The following is an 18543-nucleotide window of genomic DNA, read 5'->3' as shown; positions in this document are numbered from 1 at the left end:
CATTCTCCTGTGGGGAGAGCTGGCAGCAGTCTTTCTAGAGCTGCTAATGAAGAAGTGCAGGCAAATGATCATAGATTCTCTCATATGCAAAGAATTAGCATATGAAAGCAAGCTATAAAACCAAAGGAAATAATTATTGATTTATAAACAAAAATCACCTTAGGTTTCTGTTGTATTAACACTAAGACAACTAAGCAAAGATTCATTGTCAAATGAATGTTTTCTTTCCATATTCCTTTACTCTTTATTCATGACACGTATAATGATTCTTAAATGTCAAGTCCTTCAACAGAACAGTGTTGCAGTGGAATCATTGTTAAAATAATTGTTCAATTCTATCTTTTTCATGCATGACAAAAATAATTAGAGTTTCTCAATTTAATTGTACAAGTACCATGCCATTTCTATTTGAACAGTAGTCTATTTAACAAAAATTGAGCTTGTAGCAATGTTTTTAGGGTCATGAAATATTTTTTTCAAAAGGTAAAAAACCCCTGTTCTATATGTATTGCTGTTGATGTTTGGAGGTTCTGGTTCAATGATGCCTGTATGGATGCAGGGTTTTTCAGTGACTTAGCTTGTGATTTATTCTATAAAACACTAAATATATGTCAACATTTAGTGTCAAAGAACTGTCTATACTTCACCATCCCTTTCCAAATGCTGCTTAGAACATTCCGTTCTCTTTGTATTGAATTGTTTGCTTTCATTAACAAAACAGACATTGAACTCGGTATAACAATAAACTAGGGACATTTGTTTTGTAGTTGTAAAAAACCCAAACCAAACAACAAAAATACCCAAACCTACCACCACAACAAAAAGCCCTCATCCATAAACCCCAAACTCTGAGTGATAAAATTGCTATGTTGTGCGGGAATCCTATTTGAAATACTGATGTCTTGGAGTAAAATAGCCACAGGGATGTTTTATCCATGGTTTCTATGAAAAAGAAGGGAGAAGCCGTAACACAGACATACGTTTATGTAGAAAATAGCTATAGTACCTAAAGATATCATCACGCTACAGTGAATCAGGCAAAGGCCTGGAACAGGTAAGTGTGCTTCAAAGCAATATCTAATGACTTAGCAGAAGGAACGTTAAATTATAGTCTCCAGACTGCATTGTAGCAGTTAAATGTTAATACACTCCATCCGATGTCCTATTTGTTCACAAATACCTTTGGCAGAGATTAGGCAAAATTTAGGCAGCAATAATATTAGCCATTTGCAAGATGAAGTGTAAGTACCTCTAGTGTGGCTCTTCTGAAGAGTCGTTCTTCATTCTTTCACTAATAACTTGAAGAGCAACACTTTGAAAACATATGTTTAGCTAGTAAGGAGAAAAAAGTTAATTGAACTTACTGCTTCGTACACTTCGGAAAGAGATAATGATTTTTTAATCCACCTAGGAAGACCGCTGGAGCTATTCAGGTGGAGTTTTTTGAAAGGAAATATAGTTGTATTGGTTCACATAATCAAAGTTTAAAAGTAAGCATTAAAGGGGGTTCTTTTTTCCTTTTTTTTTTTTTTTTTTTTTTTTTTGTAGTGGTAACTTATATAATGGCAGATTGAAGACCTGGTAGAAATATTGTCTGTGTAACTGAAGTGCTGATACAGAAAGCTATAATTATCTTAAGAAAGGCAGAATCATCTGAAGCACAGAGTTGTGCAATGTGAAATTTCGTTGCCCAAACACCTTTGGGTGAAGAAATACAGTGAGAACTATGTTTTCTAAATAAATATTCTTAGTATATTTAGGGATTTTGGAAAGAAAACTGAAAATTTAAAGGGAAGTTTGTCTAGACTTCAATTTTCATGTTTAAATTTCAGTCTATTAGAAGACTGAAGATGTTATAGTGAAAGGCACCTTGAGTGAAATGCGAACATAAAATCACTGACTTAATGTTCTCTGGGAAAGACGAAAAACTGGAAAGTAATGCAGTGAGGACTGAAAAAAAAAAATCCCAATAAATTGGGAAAGTAGTAAGTGAGATCATGGAAGAATAGTCATAATGAACCAGAGCTTTATCTAGCCCAGTATTTTGTCATTGATAACATTCAAAGGATAGAATGTAAGAATTAGGCAGAATATAGTAATATTTTTTTATCAAAATTCTTTTAATGTGCAGCTTACAGACTCCCTGAGTGAGATATTATAGCTGTATTTTCTGTTTTTAAAAGGTTTTGACAGACTGTTCTGTGAATTTGAGGAATGTATAGAGAAGCTTACAAAGTTTGTGAAGAAACAAAGATTGAGTTGATTTTAACATGATGCATATAAGAATTCTACAAATATAAAGGCAAAAAGGAACAAAATGTTTTCTGCTGGGATGTTGCCTTTTAGGACCAAACTGACAGCACAGAGGTTAAGTGGGCTTGGATACCAAAACACTTTAATCACAGATACACGTGGTTTCATGAATTATGCAACTCTCCTGTTCCACCTGAGAAACTGTGCAGTCCAGGAGAGAAGCTAGAGTGGGGTGGGTGAGTGTGGCAGCTCATTTTGTGGCCTGGAAGGTGGCTCTGTCCAGTTGCACAGGTCAGCATAGCAGGTCCATCTGAGTCATGTACAGTCCTGAGGTTGGGGCATGAGATCCCCCAAATGTCTCTTTGGTTCACTTTTCTTGAGTGTCTTAATTTCTCATTGGAGTTGTCCCCTGTGTACACATTGAGTGTCTTGCATGTTCCTATGGTCTCTCCCATAAGACCTCTTCCCTGGCACTATCGGTTATAGGATTGGGTAGAGAATATTCCAGTTGGCATGTTCCAATTTACTCAATGCCAACTGCCAACTGTTAAATTTCCTTCTGTAGTATAGTGACAGGCCTTCTGGATAGAGGAAATAGCACAGATACACTATTTCTTGATTTTAGTACAGACGTTTACACCTTTTAATCTCAGGAAATGTTATCTAGATGCCACCAATTTATGAAGGGCTGCAACTGTGTTTGAAAATAGCACTAATTTAGACTAAAGAAATAACTGGAAAAGTATAGGAAATCATCCAGCAAGGAAAAGGGCAATGTTTTGCATTTAGGAAAATCAGCTTAAAGTTATCCCTTGTATCAGCATACAATCTAAATAATTGTTTAAATTAAACATCTAGAAGTTATAGTGGATAACAGGCTAAATGTGAGTTTTGTTGTAATCAAAAAAGAAAAAACTACCAAAAGTTTTTCTCCAATTGCTTTTTAGGTAGGGCAATATGCAATGGAATTAAATTACAGCAACATAAATTTAGATTTCATAATAGGGAAGCTAGGTAAATACAAATTGTAGAATTTCTTCCTTAGAGGTTTTCTAATTAGATTTGATAAACATGAACTATCTCCTAAGTAATCTCCTTGTAGGTTCACTCTCAAGTTTTTAAAAAATGTATTTCTTCAGTGGTAACTTGCTATGGAACAACGGTAAATGGTTTTGCAGACTGATTCACACACTCAGGCAATAAAGTCATGTGTATAGCTAAAACTACGATCAGTATGCAAGCGTTCATTGTTATATGTTACCTGAACCCTTTGGTATGTTTGTGGTACATTTTCCTTGCCAGCTACAAAATTGAACATACACAAGTAGAACACAAGGAAATGCTCTACTGGACCTCAATAATTTTTACAGAACAATGGAGGAAAGAATGATCTGCTGCTTGTCTCTGATGTGTGATACCAAGGACCTCAACATTGCCTTATTTTTTAAATAAACTGGAGGCTAGTTTAACTCAAGAGCTTAAGAGAAACGGCATCTCTGAGTTAATGTAGAATTTTTCCTCCCCTTGATACAGGGAGATGAACCTTTAGAGCTCCACAGACATTACAGTAGTTCTGGGACAGGTGCAGAATATATATATGTAAAGGCTTAGGGGAATTTCAGCCAAAGAATTCCTTAAATTACATGTTCTTGCTTAAACTCAAGATGATGTATCAAGATGATGATCTGTAATACTTCATGTAACTGCAGCTTCAGTCTCTTTGCTGCAAGAATTCTGCTTCAGTGATATCTGGCCATTATCCCTATTTAAACTGGTGAACTTGGTACAAATGCAATATGGAGTTGTGATGTTTTAACCCCAGTTGACAGCCAAGCACGACACAGCTGCTTGCTCACCCTCCCCCGCCTCCCCGGTGGGGTGGGGGAGAGAATCTGAAGAGAAAAAGTAAGAAAACTCATGGGTCAAGATAAGAACAGTTTAATCATTGAAAGAAAATAAAATATAAGAATAAATTGTAATGAAAAGGAAAACAATGAGAGAGAGAGGGAAACAAAACCCAGGAAAAACAAGGGTTGCAACTGCTCACCACCCACTGACTGATGCCCAGCCAGTCCCTGAGCTGTGATTGCTGCCCCCGGCCAACTCCCCTCATTTATATAGTGAGCATAATGTCCTATGGTCTGGCATAGCCCTTGGGCCAGTCGGGGTCAGCTGTCCTGCTGTGCTCCCTCCCAGCTTCTTGTGCACCGGGCAGAGCAGGGGAAGCTGAAAAAGTCCTTGACTTGTGTAAGCACTGCTTAGCAACAACTAGACCATCAGTGAGTTACCAACCTTTTTCTACTACTAAATCCAAAACACAGCACTGTGCCAGCTACTAGGAAGAAAATTTGCTCTTGTCCAAGCTGAAACCAGGACAGGAATGCAACACTAGTAGAGATGTTTTATGGTATAAGGAAAGATGTGCTTCTAAAAATGTTTTGGTTCAATAGTATGATGCATATTTAAACACTTTTTTAAATTACTTTTTTTTTTCTCTTTCATTGATAACAAAGAAAGCATACATTAAGGATATCCAAAAAGGATAAGCTGAACCCAGGGAAAACTGTGCTAGGTTTGAGGGGACAGTTTTTTGCACAACCACCTTCATTGAACTACGACAATTTTTTTCTTTTTTTTTTTTTTTCCCCTTTGTCACAGTCAGTTACAAACAGGGTTGATTACAAAGGAGAACCAAGGAGAGAGTTTCAGAGATTTCCAGAGCTCATAATCTATTCTATCATTGACACGTAGAACAGAAGAATTTACTTTGAGCTTTATGCTGTTGTTTGGAGATATGTCAGTAATTCAGATGTTTCCTTGTATCCAGCTCCTGTAAAATTTTAAGCTTAATGATGGAAAAGGAGAAAAGAAAGATGCCCGAGTCTAACTATGAAAAGAGAAAGTACAGCAATGTGGTTGTATCACAGAAGATTTCACTAGTCTGAGTACATGTGTTTATAAAGTTCTTATGTCACTTGTATAGATGCTCTTGTTTTTTTCATAAATGGTATGTTTGGTCAGACTCTAAAGTATGATTAACTTGAAGAGTTCAGAAAATCGGCAATTCAGACATGATTTAGTCAACACTGTCCTGTTACAGGGTTCAATTTTATCAGGTCTTTTTGTTATATAATCACATAAGTAGCTGATGAAAAGCTAAGCAATGCAGTGGCTGTTCACCTTGAACAGTAGTAATTCCTTTTGCTCTAACATCAGCAGATTTTTGATTATTCCCTAGGGTTGTATACAATTTAGTTGGACCAGAAGAACATTTTTATAATGCCTTAACGTTTACCTCTCGTTTGAGCCTGGTATCTTAGATAGTCATGATGTTAACACGCACAATAGAGGAGGCAGCAAAAGGAAATGATCTACTGGACCTCATGCTTGCAAAGAAAGAGTAACTGGTTGGGAATATAAAGGTCAGGGCAACCTTGGGTGCAGTGACTATGAGATGGTAGAGTCAAGGAGGCAAGGCAAAAAGCAGGAGCACAACCCTAGATTTCAGGAGAGTAGACTTTGGCCTGTTCAAGGGCATGCTTGGAAGAATCCCATAAGAGACCAAGCTGGAAAGAAGAGGGGTCTAAGAGAGCTAGTTGATTTTCAAGGATCACCTCCTCCTTAAGAATGGTCTGTCACAATGAACAGGAAATCAAAGGCAGCCAGAGGTCTGTGTTAATGAACGGGGATCTCCTGACAGAACTCGAATACAAAGGAAGAAAGGTGGAAGCAAGGACAGGTAACCCAGGAAGAACATAGAGATGCTATTTGAATGTGAAGGGTTAGGAAAGCCAAAGCCCACCTGAAATTGAATTTGGTGATGGACATGAAGGACAGCAAGAAGGTCTTCTACAGGGCTTCCGGGCTTATAGCAGCAGTAAAAGGAACTAGGGACTAGGGAAAATATGGGCCTGCTGCTGAGTGGGGCATGGGACCTCATGAAACACAACTGGAAGAGGCTGATGTAGTGAAAGTCATCTTTGCTATGGTTTTTACCAGTAACACTTGCCTTGAGAATACCAGATCCCTGAAATCCATTTACAAAAGTAGTGCTTCTGTAATGAATCACTGAATCTGATGAGACATAGATATTGCAGCTTGGTGCTTGTCCCTATTCTAATGAATCACACACCTGTTGGATACTGTGAGCCTGTGTGTGAATATTTGTGTTGCATATAATCATAATGTGTGTGTGTACGTGTGTATTTTATAGTACCGTGTCCTGTGGTTAATCAGAAGGAGAGGATATTTTAAGTTATTTAAAGATTTTAAAGGCTATTTTAGAGACTGTGTTAAGGAATATAAAAGGGCTACAAGCTGACCATGAATAACTTTAGGATAAAAATTTAAAAAAAAGCTGTATCATATACATGAGAATACTGAGAAGATTTGAAACAGCTTTTTAATACACAAGAAAGGTAGCTGAGTTTGATAGACTATATTAACATTAGGCATATGATTATAGAGCATGGGTTCCCTTCAGGAACAGGGGCGGACCTACATGCCATGGAAGATCCAGCATACTTTTTCCTAGTATGAAACAGTGACTGTGTTTTGCATGTTTTTCATATTAGTTTATATGCTTTAATTTCTGAATTAAATATTTTATAGCAGAAATTATCTACGAGACTGAAAGACATTTTTCCTAGTTTTACATTTCTATTTTATATTCTTTGCTTAAATAATTTAATCACTGTTTTATGTAAATACACTGCATATATAACAATAAAAAGATTGCTAGGTGAGACTGAAAAGATATCAATTGTTAAGAAGCGTCCTTGACAAAGGAAAGAGTAGAATATAATGTAAAAAACCAGCTCCTAGAAAGATTTGTACAAGTACTTCAGAATCTATGAGATGTAGACTGGAAGAACCTGGATCGGACTACGGTGGTCCTTGCAGACATGAAAAATAACAACTAAAAATAAAACAGTGACTGTTAATTGTTCCATGCATTTTTACAATAATTGGCATAGTTTACAACTTGTAAATTTTAAATGTTATTTTATTAACTAAAGTTGAACTGAGAATTGAACTGGGAATCAAAATAAGGGTCAGATTTTGCAGTCTAATCCAGTGGAACATATATGCCAATTAAAGATATATAAAAGGATAAAGATAAAAACAGTGACTCAAACTTCGAGAATAGTGAGGAGGTTTTTTTCTGTGTATCTGCTCATTTCAAAGGATGACCAAATTCCACAGGATGTCATTTACTTTGTTAAATGGTGCAGAGATTTAGTTTTTCCATCTGATCAGATCCAATCCTAAATAGCTTTTCTTCTGTAAATAACTATCACAGCTAAATAAACAATCATATTACTTACACAGAGTTTAACTAATTGTTAAAATAAAAGTCATGTTTTCTTTTATAGACACAGTATATGTGGCAAGATCAAATAACTTTGCCATTCACAGATATAATATTTGGGTTTCAGATTACTGTCAGCTATTCTGGTTTAATATTTGTTGTGTTAGATATTTACATCACAGCTTTGTTGCCAAGATGACGAGCATAATTACTGTAGACATGCAGGTATAATTATGATAACCTTGTTTTTAATCTTTCCCGGTAGGATTTTGGGGATGATGGGTCCTTGTACATTACTAAGGTTACCACAACTCATATGGGAAATTACACCTGCTATGCTGATGGCTATGATAAGCTCTATCAAACTCATATTCTTCAAGTGAACGGTAAGAAAAAATGTTTAAATTACCAAGTCATAAGAGACTTAGATTTGGATTTTGTTGAGCAGATCTGTTACTGCTGTTTTACTTTTTTTGTATTGTGTTACATTCTTAACAGAAAGGGTGATACAATTATTTTTCCTTATTTTTCTCCTATAAATAATCTTTCTAAACAATAAAACATAATCATTTTAGTTTATTACATCCAAATGGATAATAGTTATTTAAAGCACTAAAGATGTAGTCCAGAGGACTTCCTCTTCACTGTGAACTGTTCACCTGTGAGGATGTTTAGCATGTTATCTGCAGAATAAGAAGTGGTTTTATATAGACATACATTAATACAGATAAAGTAGGTTTTAGTATTAATTCAGTAATTCTGGAGAACATATTAGGAAAATAAGTGTATAGGTCATTTGTGTTAAGAATGTTGCATTTTGTATAAGATTAACGAAATGCACTACCCTAAAAGTTTTGTAATTGACATAGGCTTCTAAATTCACATTTACTATTTTGAAATCTAACCATGTTTTTAGCAGATTAACTGATCTGGATTTGAAATCTTGATCTTTAAGTTTTCCTCCATCTGTTCAAGTTCTAAGGACTACTTTTCTGAACTCTGTACTTGGACAAAACTTAACTGCAGTTTTTACTGGTGCCCTGGAAGTAGGCCTTTCCTTTCTCTTGAACCATAGTACCCTCTCCTAGTTCTTTTTGCTGTGTGTTATTTTTTTCTAAATTGTTGTTCTCCTCCTGACGAAGGGTCCAAGGGTCCCACTGTACTTTGTCCCCAATGAGGTTTAATGGGGGAGTGGGGTGGGGGGGCGGTGTTTGAGTGACCTTGTGTTTTCCTGTTATTCGAATGCTCATATTTGTCTTTAACTCTTAAGTCTACCTTTCCCCATTAAACTGCCAGTATTGTTGATACCTACTCCAATCCAGAATCATGTTTGAACTCAACCTTCTCCTGCAAATTTACTTTGCATTAACAGGTTCTAACTTTCTCCTGAAGTATATTCTAGACCTAGTTTCTTGGCCACTGCCATTGCCATCATTCTTTGTTTCATTGTTAGTCAGTTGAATAAACTCCTATTATAATTGACTTTTCTTGATATTTGTTATCCAAAAATGCTGAAATGTTTTCTGATATTCATATCTTTCATTGATATTCACACCAAATGCAGCTTCCAAGATTATTTTACTTGTCTTTTAGTAAGATTCATTTTTCTTTTAATAGCCTTTTTTCCCCAAATTTCTGTTGTTAATATCCTTCAGACTTCAAATGACTTTGATATTTAGTGCTTGTTTGCAGTTTTCTTAACAGGTTGTCTCTGCCATTGTGCTTCTCCAGGAAACTGGCTTAGAATATCTATCTATCCATCTCAATTATTTTTTTTCCAGTTTCTCCCCCACTCTCACACACTTTACAAATGGAGTGTCCTGCCTGAGTTAATACATGGCATCAACATATTTTCCTCCTTCAAATTTTTCTTCAAGAATTCTTTTCTGTCATTTAAAAAGTCAGGTGGCAAATACTAGCTAAACTAGTGGGAAGACTGAAGCGTAGTTCACTAGTATTTTAATTCCTGCAGACAGCAGAATTATTGGCCAGTTGGGCACAGTAGAAGGTTCTTGACCAACTCTCTCCTCCTCTGTTTCATGTGTTCTGGTTTATCCTAATTTACTAAAAAAATTGTATTCTTGTCAACATGTTCCCAACCTATTCCAGTGTGCTAATAAACCTGAAGAAGTTTGCAACAGTTAAAATACTAGGATTCTTCATGTTTGGCTGAGTTCAGCACACAGTGAGGCAAAACACCACTTAATCTGAAGAGGTTTTTCTCAGGACTAGAAAATCAACATAATTTGGGATAGGTGAAGGAGGACAACTGTAGATTTTTCTGGTGATGAAGTGTCTGACAGGAATTTGTATATTTGATCTGGAAACTACTGTAAACCTTTATGATGCCAAAGGCAATCACTGCTGTTGCTGCTCTGTATCAATCATATAAATTTAAAGTTGTCCAGACAAAATTACTAGTCCATACTTGCTCTGCTCAGATGGCTGCTGTTCCACAAGTTGGCACTGGAGTGATACCTTCCAACATTTTGCATGTTGATTTTTTGGGGTGTGAGGAAGAGGAGAAAGGAGTCCCTTTGAGGAATAGGATCGTTTGCTGTGTGTATTGTGGATAAAGGGAGTTAAAACCATTGAGATTAAAGGTCAAATTAACAGCACTTCCACAGTTTAGATCTGTACTTCTAAACAGTAACCTTCCTAAGCACAGGCATGATGGTCAGTTCTTGTAGCTGTGATAATGACTAATTAATATAATGATACTTGTATTAACAGGAGAGTCAGACAGAAGGTTAATGAGATAATGAGGTTCCATTGATCACAAAGATCTACCGTGAAGGTTCAATGAAAACAATGTAATTAGATTTTAAGTCCTTTCTTGATTTCCATTTGTATAAATCTATGTATTTTTAGCAAAAATATTTATATATTTTACATCTACTAGTTTGCAAATATTATATCTATATATAGTTTTGATTTATTTCTCTTTTAAGATTAAAATCTTCAGGAAAATTTTTAGTTTTTAATTGCCCAGTACATTACTAAGGGATGATGACCTTCCTTTGGAGTCTTAACAATGCAGATAATCTGCACTGTAAAAGACGTGGTTTATGGTGAGAAAATTCAGTCTAGTCTTACACAAATACTATGGTAAATTAAATATTGTAAGCAATATAATAATATGGTGGTATTTAACCCTTTTTCATATAAACTGTAAAAATCACCCAAAATACAAAGTTGTAATGGTGCAGGAGTAACCATTTAATTAAATGCTAATTATTAGCATTTACATAATACTAAAAATTTCAAACTATATAATTTTGTGACTGTATGATTCTGAGAATATATGTCTGAAGCTCTCATTTTGATTCCCGCCGCCCCCCCCCACCTCCCCCATCTGTCATATTGAAATTCAATCCATCAGGTATTTTTCGTTTACAGTTGTATACATCACATGTCATAAACCCCATGAATTAGAAAATCTATTCTCAGATAATGATAGGTATATGTGGTGGTCTTAGTAGCACTGAAGATGAAGAGGAGCTATGTAATTCAGTATCCCATAAACTATTTATAATATCAGCTCCATAATTTGTTCATTAAAATCTGTCTTTACTTAATTTGTATTTCAGAAAGATTTGTATCATTTCCCTTTTGCTTGTTTATTAGCCTGTGGGTTTTTTTCCACAGCAGCCATTCAGAAATTTATAGGGGAATGCTGACAGAGTTCTTCCAAACAAAGTAGTAAACAGTGGCCAAAGCAAAAAAATTGTAACAAACTTAAATATTCTTGTAATATGGGTTGTTGTATGATGGGTTGTTGTATTTGGTAGTGGGCCACCTGTCTCTAAAATGCCCTTAGATTAATATATTCAGTTAACCCCTTTATGTTTTAATATTCAGCTATTTAAGACAACACAGGTGTATATATCAGTTAAGTGAAAAAAGAATTTGAATAATAAACCAAGATCTTTTTCTTTATGTTTACATTATTGTCTGTTAACTGAAGTGTTAAAGAAGCATTATTAACAATGATTACTCTTTCTTGTTATTACTGTTCTAGGATTGCGTGAATGTGATATCTACATCTGGTACAAAAAAAAGCCTTGAAAATTGCTATTGAAAAAACTGAAATACCTAGAAATGTTACATTTTCTCATTAACTTGGTGTTTATCAAGCTACAGATCTATGCTGTCTGCAACCAGAGGTGTTAGTATTATTGATCACTGTGGCAGTTATAGACATGATACTGAGATTAGTTTAAATTTAATGGTTTTTATAACTCAGTTTTTCTATTTTACAAGCATATACATGTCATAGCCTAGATTTTTCAAAGTGTAAATTTGAGGAGTTTCACTTTTGGAAAGGTGTTTCTAGACAATAAACAAAATGTCATTAGCCATATTATAAAAAAAAGGGAAGACTACCTTCAAATTCAAACCTGCTCTAAAAATTATATGAGTTTATGGTACATGTTACAAATCAACTTAATATACACATAGCACCAATGTGACATTTTTCTTTCTGTTTATGTATTAACAATGTTATCCTTCTCGCTGAGCTTTCACGTTGATTTACAAGGCAAGTCCTTTTCCAGAGAAGTGACAAGAATTTTCCCCACCTTAGTTCCAAGACAAAAGGCCTACTGAAAAACCCAAATGTTTTGGTACCTTAAGGTAAAGAAAAGAGAGTCCAGACCTTCAGCCAGATATACATCAGTGATTTATAGTGTCTAAAGAATTGTTTACCACCTTTGTTTTTCCAAACAAAATATTTCAGTTTAGTCAGAAAGAAGAGTTATATACAGCAGTAGAAGAACCTAGTTTACTATATATATTTCTTTCTTAAACACATACATTCTCCCTGGATTCCAGGCAGCTTGATGAGACTATTTTCTCTTTTTTTTTTTTTTTTCCTTTTTCTTTTTTTCCCCATTAAACCTGACTGAAATAATCTTCAGTGGATTTTATCGCAATTGTAAGATGTATCAAATAGTTACATATTCACCATATTTGGAACAAACAGTCTCACATGGCTTTTTGAACAGAATGATAAGAAATATAGGATTCATTCAATTACATATATATGCTTCTGCTGAATACAGTCATGCAATGCTTTCTGTCCCTTTCCCTTTTAACTGACGTAATGAACTCTCCCTTCTAAATTAGACTTCTTTAGATTAATATATCAGAACATACCTTTTTGAAAGTCAGTAGGAACAGTCATATTATTTGAGTACTTAAAATTTGCTTTCTGCTAATATCTGTGGTCAGTTACACAACAAAAGTGATTGAAATGAACAGAAAGTGTTTGATACAAACTTGTCATATCAAATTAATTTTTTAGACCGAGCCCATACTGCACTAATATTTGAATTGCCTGCATGCCTCAATTGCACAGTTCTTGCGGACATATTACAAGTAGGCTCCAAGGTAATACGAAATTTAAAAATATAATACAAAACAAGAATTGAAAAACTTAGGTTGTTGTATCTAGTTGTATAGATAACCTATCATACACGGATTTGCTGAGGATTTGCTGAGGAAAGTGGGAAATGGCAGCAAATATGTGAAAGATAGGGCAAGAAATAAACTCTAGTGTCATGCAAGTACCTCTGTCTGGGAAAAACCTGCTAAAGGGAACAGGAGCTACTACAGAAATATGGGATAGTAGAAGAAAACTCAGACTTGCTTTCACTTGAGCAGGTCCTCACCTTCACATCCCCTGACCCTCGAGTAGTTAATTTAGCAACAATAGCATTATGTGATGCAGGGTTTGATTTTGTTTGTTTATTTAGGAAGTATTTGATTTCAGTTTTAATATTTTCTAAAACTTTGCTAGAAAGTTGCCCCAAATACATCACCTGCCTTTTGCCAAAGCTAAACTAATACATTCCTTTTTCTATTCAGTAAAAATTCTCCAAAATTGGACTCTTAGAAAATTTCTCTTCACATGCACTCAGTAGAAGTCTGTCAAGGTGTGGTAGTTAAATTCCCATAAAATTTTATATGCAATGAGAATATTTCACTAACACAAAAGAGACAAGAAATATCCTAAGTGGTCAGAATATAATGAGTTGCAATGCTTTACTATTGGTCCTAAAAGTTTTTTGTGTTGCAGAGATGATTGAGAGCGTTAAATGATGGCAATCCTCTCTCTGATGAAATGTAGCCCTTTGCTCTTCTTGAGGCAAGGTGGAGAAATAAACTATCTGGCTTTGATGCAGTGGGAAATCTGCAATATGGGGTAGGCCACTAAAGGACCTTCTGTCAGGAAATGCTAAACAGGGCAGACATGAAAATTGGTCCCTAGGAAATGAGGCAGAGTAAGACTGGGAGCTGAGGCCTCAGAAAGAGCTTTGGGCCATCTGAGCATGCCATCAAGTGGGGCTCACTATGAGGAACACAGTGGGGAAGGCAAGGTCTCAGTACGGAGCATACAGAACCTATGGAAGAGGAGACAGAACAGGGAAGAAGTGGAGTGGGAACAGGAATGGGAATGTCAGGCTTGAGATGAAAAGTAGAGATCTGCATCCATAAAAGCAAAGTCCCTTCTAGAAACTCAATAGAAACCTTAAATTCCTGGTTTTTATATGCTCTTGCTCTCAGCTGGTAGTCTAAGCAATTAGCAGCCATAATTTTCACATTTTTAATCCTCTTCCATGTTCTTTTATTACATCTTTGCAGTTTGCATATTGGGGTTATGTGTAATTTTTTGTGTATGTTATTTGAAAAGACCTTAATCTCTAACTGGGTTTAAAATATCCCTGAAACCTACTGATTTTCGCATCTTATCTGAGATGTAGTGCATTTGTGTATTCCTTGCAATGTAGAAATCTGAGGTATTTTTGTGCTCTAATAGGACATCATGCTGGGACATTTCTTGTAAACAGTTGGATAGCATTTGAAAATATTTAATCTCGTGCCAAAATAGACACAGTTAATTTTTGATCTTGTTATCTTCTTTCATTATCAGCTGATACTTCATCCTCTACCCAGCTGTGTTTTGTGACACCAGCTAAGTATTCCACATTTTTAAAGTTGCATTAAACAAACCTTTGGAGAATAGGAAATATGCTGGTTTTAACCTTCATTACAGTTAATTTTTTTATTGTTAGAAACAACCTCAAGCAAGTTCATTCTGCACATAATTAAAGATAAGATCAACAATTATTGATCTAAACAAAATCTGGCTTAACCATTGATTACCAATAGGAGAATATGTCCGCTGTGATGTCATAAATCCTCTCTCTGGTATGTAGCAGCTTTTTAGTTCGTAAACATATACTGCAGCAAGTTTCCAAAACTTGGAAAAGCAATGTCAGTAATTCTTATATTTTGCTAATAATGAAACTCAGAAGACTAGTCTTGTAAATGTTCTGTTTAACATGATGACACCAGACGGGGAGGAATGGCTGGTCCCCCAGGGGGTCATGCTGCCATTCAGAGGGAGCTTGACAGGCTGGAGAAGTGGACCAGCCAGAACCTCGTGAAGTGCAACAAGGAGAAGGGCAAAGTCCTGCACCTGGGGAAGAACAACCCCATGCACCAATATACGCTGCGGGCCACCCAAGTGGAAAGCAGCTTGGCAGAAAAGGATCTGGGGGTCCTGACGGACACCAGGTTGAACATGAGCCAACAATTTGGCCATGTGGTAAAGAAGGCAAATGGTATCCTGGATACAGGAGGTCCTGTCTGAACATTAGGAAACATACTGTGAGGGTGACGGAGGACTGGCACAGGTTGCCCAGAGAGCTGGTAAAGTCTCCCTCTTTGGAGATATTTTAAAACCTAGATATGGTCCTGGACAACTGGCTCTAGGTGGCCCTGCTTGAGCAGGGCACTGGACAAGATGACCTCTGGAGGTCCCTTTCAACTTCAACCATTATGTGGTTCTGTGATTATATGTTTTATACATACAGGTAAAATGGATTGCTGATAGGTGTTTTGGAGAGAGAGGAAAGGTGGAGATGAAGTGATAAAGAAAAGGTTTGTGAAATAGGACAATTACAATCTCCATACATTACATCATAACTTACTGGTTGTACATTATTCATACTTTATAAAGAAATTTAAGGAAAAATAAAAAGCTTATTACTCAACCCCAAACGACTGAATTTTATAATTCAGGCTTTTTGAGCCTTTTTTCATTGATATCACAGGCAGCTAAAAGAGGTTTTTCTCCTAGAACGTTCGTTCTGCTTCATAACTTTACTGTGACAGAGTTCAGCATTGAATGTCACTGAATATGTGACTAATACCACATCTATGTGTTGTTATATATAGCTGCCGGAGCCTTTAGAATTGCTTATAATTATTTTTCTTAAAATTAAGATAGTATTCTTCTCCACTAAATTATAATTTTTTCCTGCCTTCAGTTCCACCAGTCATCCGAGTCTATCCAGAGAGCCAGGCAAGGGAGCCAGGCGTGACAGCTAGCCTCCGGTGCCATGCGGAAGGTATTCCCAACCCACAGCTTGGTTGGCTGAAGAATGGAATTGATATCACCCCGAAGTTATCCAAACAGCTAACTCTTCAAGGTAAAGGGGCATATTTATTTTCTATGGGCTGCAAATGCTTTGTTAGTACATCGCTTCTGTACTAGCTGTCCTTTTACATAGTTTTAACCAAGGGTTGAAGTCTAAGCTGAAACATTTCAGAAGATGTCTTCCAGTTACTCCCCAAGACACATATCTTTCTCTTTGTTAGAATACAATGACTGTACTTACTGGTAAGTTTACCAGTAAATTCCAATAAGATCTTCTCTACTCAAAAATGTGCAGTTTCTGTGTAGAGCAAGCAGCCCAAGACCCAGTCCCAACCCAGTATTAGAATTTGTCACTACAACTAAATTGATGACATCCAATGAGTATTCAACACTAATATTTAAATCGGGAAGCGATGCTTTTTTCTGTAAAAATTTATTGTAATGCATTTATATTAATGTAGTTATTTTTCATGAATCCACATTTAAATTTAGATCAGAACATGGGCCAAACTTTACCTTCACTGCAGCTCAGTTGAAAACAGAGGTTTTTTGACTGATAAGAATCTTGGTGAGACTTAGGGACCTGACAGTGGATGGGACAGGAGGAGAAATACCTGAAATGGATGTGCTGTTTTCTGAGGGGTCTCAGCAGATGAACAGGGGAGTGCAAAGACACAGCACAGAAAAAAAAGCAGCTAAAAGGAAATCTTACTTTTAATTGACAATAAAGCCCAGTCTCTGAACCTTCTATGAATCTTCAGGGCTTAGCAAATTCAATGAACCTGCCCAGCACAAAACCTTCTAACTCCTGCAGTCCTTCTGGTGAGTTTTGATCAGCCATAGGAAAAAAAAAACAAAACCAACTTGTGCTGCCAGTGTTCCCTTCAAAACCTTCTCTCATTGGTCTGCAGAAGCAGATGTGTATTAGGACAGGACAGCAGTCAGGCTGCAGTGTAAGAAACTGTGGGACAGGCAGAACAGCGAATGCTTCTCTGGAGAGAGTCTTACCTTCCCTATAGGTGTCATAGTCCCCTGTCCTTTCATGGCCCTCTCCCCTGGATGTATGTGCAAAAGTGCCTTGTAGAAACACTTTCCACTATGAGTAGAAAGTGGTGGACTCCTCTTCCATAGCAGCATTCTGTTAATTTCTCCTGTAGGGATTTGAGTGGAATTTTTTTCCTCTCACCTCTGTATCATATATTTATAATAAATAAATAAGAATAGTTCTTCTCTAAGCAAAATAAATTTAATTCCATTTTCTTGAATGTACTTACCTAAAATAAATTTTTTAAAATCTCGTTGCATTTTCCCTGAGTTTTTCTCTAGTTAAACTATCTGTACAACTTGCTAAATTGGGAGTTCAATGTGTATTTTGCTTCAGGACTATTACACCATAACCCTGTGCCCCTTCTAGTCCATTTTTTAGAATACCTACAAAGGATCTATAAAACAGATCCTACAGCTGAAAAGGTGTACTATACTTAAAATGCAATGAATCATTAGTCACATCATTACTCACATCACGCTATTTAAAAGATCTTTGCCTGTGAAACCTGGACTGTTTGTTGACATTCCTAGTCAAGCTGGCATACAACTCCTGAAGTGGTTTCTGTAGGTTCCTACACTGATGTAGGTGTAAAATTCCAATGCACCTGTTTTTTCTGTCATTACACTCTATTCAGACAAAACCAAAACCAGGTGCCTCTGGTTACTGGAAATAAATAATTGTATTAAAGTTATTATTTATGTTGAAATTTTAGCCTGTTATGTTCTATGGAAACCTGGGTTATTTTGTGTAAAGCCAGATACAGTGTCAACTGACCAAATGCAACATAATAAAACCATAACATTTACATGATTTTCAAGACAACCATAGTCATTTAAACATATATAAAACCTCAGACTGACATTTAGCTCTGAAATGCAAAATCAGCTGAGGTATTCTGAATATCTGTGAGATGAATAATAGTGCATGTAATTCACTAGCCAATTGAATACCTTTGGATTAGTTTGGCATGCCTCCAAGTTATGAACTCAGGAATGAAAATGGTTTAATTAGTATGAGCAGAGAAAGCCTTGTGAATGTATAATCTGAAAGCACTGTAGCATGTCTGCATGTTGAATTTTTCCTCTCCTTTCAGCAAATGGCAGTGAGGTTCACATTAGCAATGTGCGCTATGAAGATACAGGAGCATATACTTGTATTGCAAAGAATGAAGCAGGGGTGGATGAAGACATTTCTTCTCTCTTTGTAGAAGATTCTGCTCGAAAGACCCGTAAGTATTATAAGAAGTATAAAAATACATGTAGCCCTCACTTAAACATTAAAGCAGTATTAAAAACTATGGAACATTAAATAAATTAAAATGGGTATGCGTAGATAACTGATTAAAAAAAGAAAATTGATAACCAAGAATCACCGAAGGCAGAGTGCATAATATGAAGTTTATTTAAAAGTAAAATGAAATCTCTGATTAATTCTGTGAATTGATGTTTTTCACATTGCTGTTAAAATTTGGATAGTTTTCTTGTG

The 18543-nt window shown here is 36.0% G+C and overlaps 1 protein-coding gene across 3 annotated transcripts in view; it reads left to right on the top strand.

Annotated features, from left to right (window-relative positions):
- Nucleotides 1-18543, top strand: part of FSTL5 (follistatin like 5) — a 310918-nt gene that overhangs the window by 227756 nt on the left and 64619 nt on the right. For all 3 annotated transcript variants that reach the window (XM_009639992.2, XM_009639990.2, XM_009639989.2), the window contains exons 7-9: nt 7830-7950; nt 15901-16062; nt 18152-18286. In XM_009639992.2, the coding sequence (XP_009638287.1) occupies nt 7830-7950; nt 15901-16062; nt 18152-18286 (418 nt within the window). The remainder of the gene's footprint in view (nt 1-7829; nt 7951-15900; nt 16063-18151; nt 18287-18543) is intronic.

The sequence above is a fragment of the Egretta garzetta genome, unplaced genomic scaffold (assembly GCF_000687185.1).
Source record: "Egretta garzetta isolate BGI_Z169 unplaced genomic scaffold, ASM68718v1 scaffold615, whole genome shotgun sequence".
In the NCBI taxonomy this organism is placed as follows: domain Eukaryota; kingdom Metazoa; phylum Chordata; class Aves; order Pelecaniformes; family Ardeidae; genus Egretta; species Egretta garzetta.
Note: the sequence above shows the minus strand (reverse complement) of the source record. Positions and strands in the feature narration are given on the sequence as shown.